The sequence below is a fragment of the Melampsora larici-populina genome, assembly GCF_000204055.1.
Source record: "Melampsora larici-populina 98AG31 unplaced genomic scaffold MELLAscaffold_19, whole genome shotgun sequence".
Taxonomy (NCBI): Eukaryota; Fungi; Basidiomycota; class Pucciniomycetes; order Pucciniales; family Melampsoraceae; genus Melampsora; species Melampsora laricis-populina.
This window is the reverse complement of record NW_006768783.1, coordinates 764,275-767,678: the sequence shown is the minus strand read 5'-3', so window position 1 is coordinate 767,678 and position 3,404 is coordinate 764,275. Positions and strand designations below refer to the sequence as shown.

The window sequence follows — 3,404 nt, the reverse complement described above, 5'->3', positions numbered from 1 at the left end:
ATTGAGTACACATCTGTTTATCCCTGGTTGAGTGAAAAAAGGTGAATAATGAAGTTATTCAACGTGATTGAAAGCGGGGCTGTGTAAATGTTAAAGTACTTTTCTCCCCAAATTAAAGATTTGACTGTTGTGTTTATTTTGTGAGTTTTGTACTAGACTTTAAGATATACACAAGTACCTTTTTTTTACTTAACTTTAGGATATACTTGCCAGTTTTTTTCCACAAGACTTGAGTTGTGCAATCCTGTTCCATCGTACTTCAATCAAGCAATCAATCTCCCGCAACTTCAACTCATCAAACTCGAATTCACCATTTCCGAAAATGTCGCCAAACCAACAAAGAACTTCCAGACGCGCCACGCGAACTAATCCCAATGCATTACCTGAATCACAAACCTCTTCCCAGACCATACCTTCTCGTAATAAACGCCAACGCCGTCTGGGTCACACGAACAAAGCCACTGATCAAGCAACCACAGTTTCAAACGCTAATAATGTTCCTCCTACCCCATCTGCTACTCAACAAGCTGCTTCTGGCACGACTGAACCCACACAACAATCGGCCATCAATGACGAGGATCCTGACCTCTCCGGTATCACCTTACAAAACTATCATCAGTTCAAGAATGCATGGCCTCTTAATCATACTCAAGAGCAGCTCAAAAAACAGGCGTCTTCTAACCATCAGCTCAGTGCGGCAGTTGTTGCTGAAGCTCAGGCCGTGCTTTCAGCCTTGGAGCATTCGCTTCACATGATTGCGATGATTTCACACGTCAAGCTTGATACTATAAAACGTGCTTTGTGAGTACATTTTCATTCAGCTATCTACCTTACTGTGTTGAGTCATGAATTCATATGTACTCTTCTCACTGTGTAGGGGCTTGTTGGGTGGAACACACGGTGACAACTCTTGGCATAGATGGCTAAGCTTTGCAATTGCAGCAAATAAAATTCCAAGTATGTATATTCTTTCTTGTTTGTTCAATCAACTCTGGACATACTTGTCTTATAAAATTTCATCTGTAGTGCCTGCTCGAGGGGACCCCGCTGCATCAGATCTTCTCACGGTGCGAAATCAAACAAACTCAAAGACGTATCGAGCTCTCAAAGACGATGAACTAGCCGTGTTCACCGCCGAGGTTTTCTACGCTCTGGGAGGATACCCCGACTATTCAGCCATCTCAATCACCGACGATGTTGATGTTTTTGGTGATTCCTCGACTCTTGTTCCTGAAGTACCAAAGCTTAGTCCTGCCGATGAAAATCGATACCGCCCCCTATACGAAAAGCTTGTTGATTTGAAGAAAGTGGCCAGAGACCGAGAGCTAAATACCCCAGGATCTTCAGTGTGCAAGGAAGAGAAGCGCTCTCTGCAATGTTTCAAGAAGATAGCGCTACAGGTGAGCACATTGCCTCTTTCTGAATGGATCAAAGAAGCTTGATAACTGAACTACTTCAATGAGTACATAATTCTTTTTTTAGCTTGCACGTGACCATCAATTACTCGGTATGGACTATTATATCATTGCTTGCAGCAACAACAACTCAGGCAAAGGATGGTGTCGAGAATATACCAGTAGGGATGAAATCGCTCAATGGGTTGGGACCAAGGCTCAAATGCAGCATATATTTCCCCTCTACTGTCAACACGAGGCAACTATCGAACAAGTCAAAGCAAATGCAGCTGCAAACAACCCTCCAGCAAAGAACAAAAAACCAAAAAATCAATCCGATATGGATAAAGCTGAACTTGTTGGGCTATTGAATCAACTCCTAGGTATGTTTGCTGGTTGAATTTATATTGAGTTTGTTCCTAGACTGACTTGTACAAATCCTAGTCAACATCATTGGCGATCCTGATAAGGTATTTCCCAAAATTCCCAATCCTGTTCAAGCCTTGAAAGACCGCAAGATACCAGTTACAATCGAACGCACTTCAGACTCCACCATGACACCGGAAGAGTTTGAAAAAGGATTCAATGGTATGGACACCAAGGCTCGACGTCACTGGATCAGCGACATCAAAACAGGTAAATTCATAATCAAGAAGCAAGTAATTCAACCCTGCAATCAAGTGTCACCCACGTTAAATACCCCTCAAGATACTCAAACCACCCTCGGAGCCGCCGAACCTAATCCTGAAGCTTGTGGAACTGGGACTCAATCATTGGGAACCAACACGCAAGCTCTTGAAAACCGACCAGGAGCCATCAGTCAAGGTGAAGCAAGTGGAACTCAACCAGCCAGCTGTGGCCTTTCTTGATTGTGTAGAGCACGTGTCATCATCTCATTAACTGCACTTTTCTGTCTGGCTGACCTTCTTGAATTTCGATTTTTCATACACCATTCAATTGACCACAGGTGTCCCCATAACTACGGAATCTTGAAATCCTCTACCTCTACTTGCTGATCCTTGTTGGCTTTCCCTTTCATTCTTGTTTTTGTTTTCTTTTACGTGTCCTCCCTTTGATTGTCTCTTTTGCTGAGCAGATATCTTTACACGTATCTCAGTTTCATTCTTAACATACTAGTTATGCTGTGAGTTGTAAAACATGAATGAAATCTTTCATTTTGTGTGTTATACTTTTTCACATTGTTATACAATACTTTAACCTTTCTCATATGTACTCGCAGTTTATATATTGATTTTCAGAGAAATGCCATCGACATAGTGTGACAAAGACAAAAGTGAGTCTATTCATGTTGTACCGGTATGCAAGGGTATGTGAGTGTTTTCATGAGCGCCGGAGACATGTCATAACTTACACGCGAAGCTGAAAATGAAATTCAAGTGCAGCATATATTGGGTAGGTTTGAGTCCGGCCTTGCAATCAATCTATTTGACATGTTGTCGAGTCTGGACTTGTTAAGATTTGCACTATTGTGAAAAAATTCTACTCGATTCTACTCAACAAAGGCATATTTTTGAATCTAATTTGACATTTCTTACAATCGAATTGCGATTGTACATAATTTGAATTTAATTTTTTTTCACTGCTTGTTGTTTTATTTTGGTCTGACCAGGTTTCAGTTGCCAATCTTTTTTGCTGCATCGTTTTTGAATTGATTGATTGGTGTATATTCTAGTGGAAAACGGCACCAACACAACCAAATTGTAACCTCAGAGGATTGTCCATCTCCATCTTTTGCGAGTGATATAATATCTTAACCAAGATGACTATTCCTGACTTTTCTCATCAAGTTGCTTTGTATATGTAGGTATTTAGTGTACATATCCTTGACTCTTGGGTGACGGTCCTGGAAACCGAAAGAAATGGAGTCGTGTAGGAAGTCGTGAAATCTACAAAGTCAGAGCTGAATAGAATCTTTTTAAGATAAATTGATGCATTTATTGGGATACGGCGAGTGATTAAAATCGAAAGTTGAAAAAATTGATTTGATCT

At 40.9% G+C, this 3,404-nt stretch overlaps 1 protein-coding gene across 1 annotated transcript; it reads left to right on the top strand.

Annotated features, from left to right (window-relative positions):
- Positions 1 to 1,344: 1,344 nt before the first annotated feature.
- MELLADRAFT_71919 (uncharacterized protein) lies at positions 1,345 to 2,684 on the top strand (the record flags this gene model as incomplete). Its single annotated transcript, XM_007410263.1, has 4 exons — positions 1,345 to 1,400; positions 1,483 to 1,772; positions 1,834 to 2,272; positions 2,362 to 2,684. 2 exons carry the CDS (start codon positions 1,510 to 1,512, stop codon positions 2,261 to 2,263), a joined length of 693 nt encoding a protein of 230 aa, XP_007410325.1.
- Between the last annotated feature and the right edge of the window lie 720 nt (positions 2,685 to 3,404).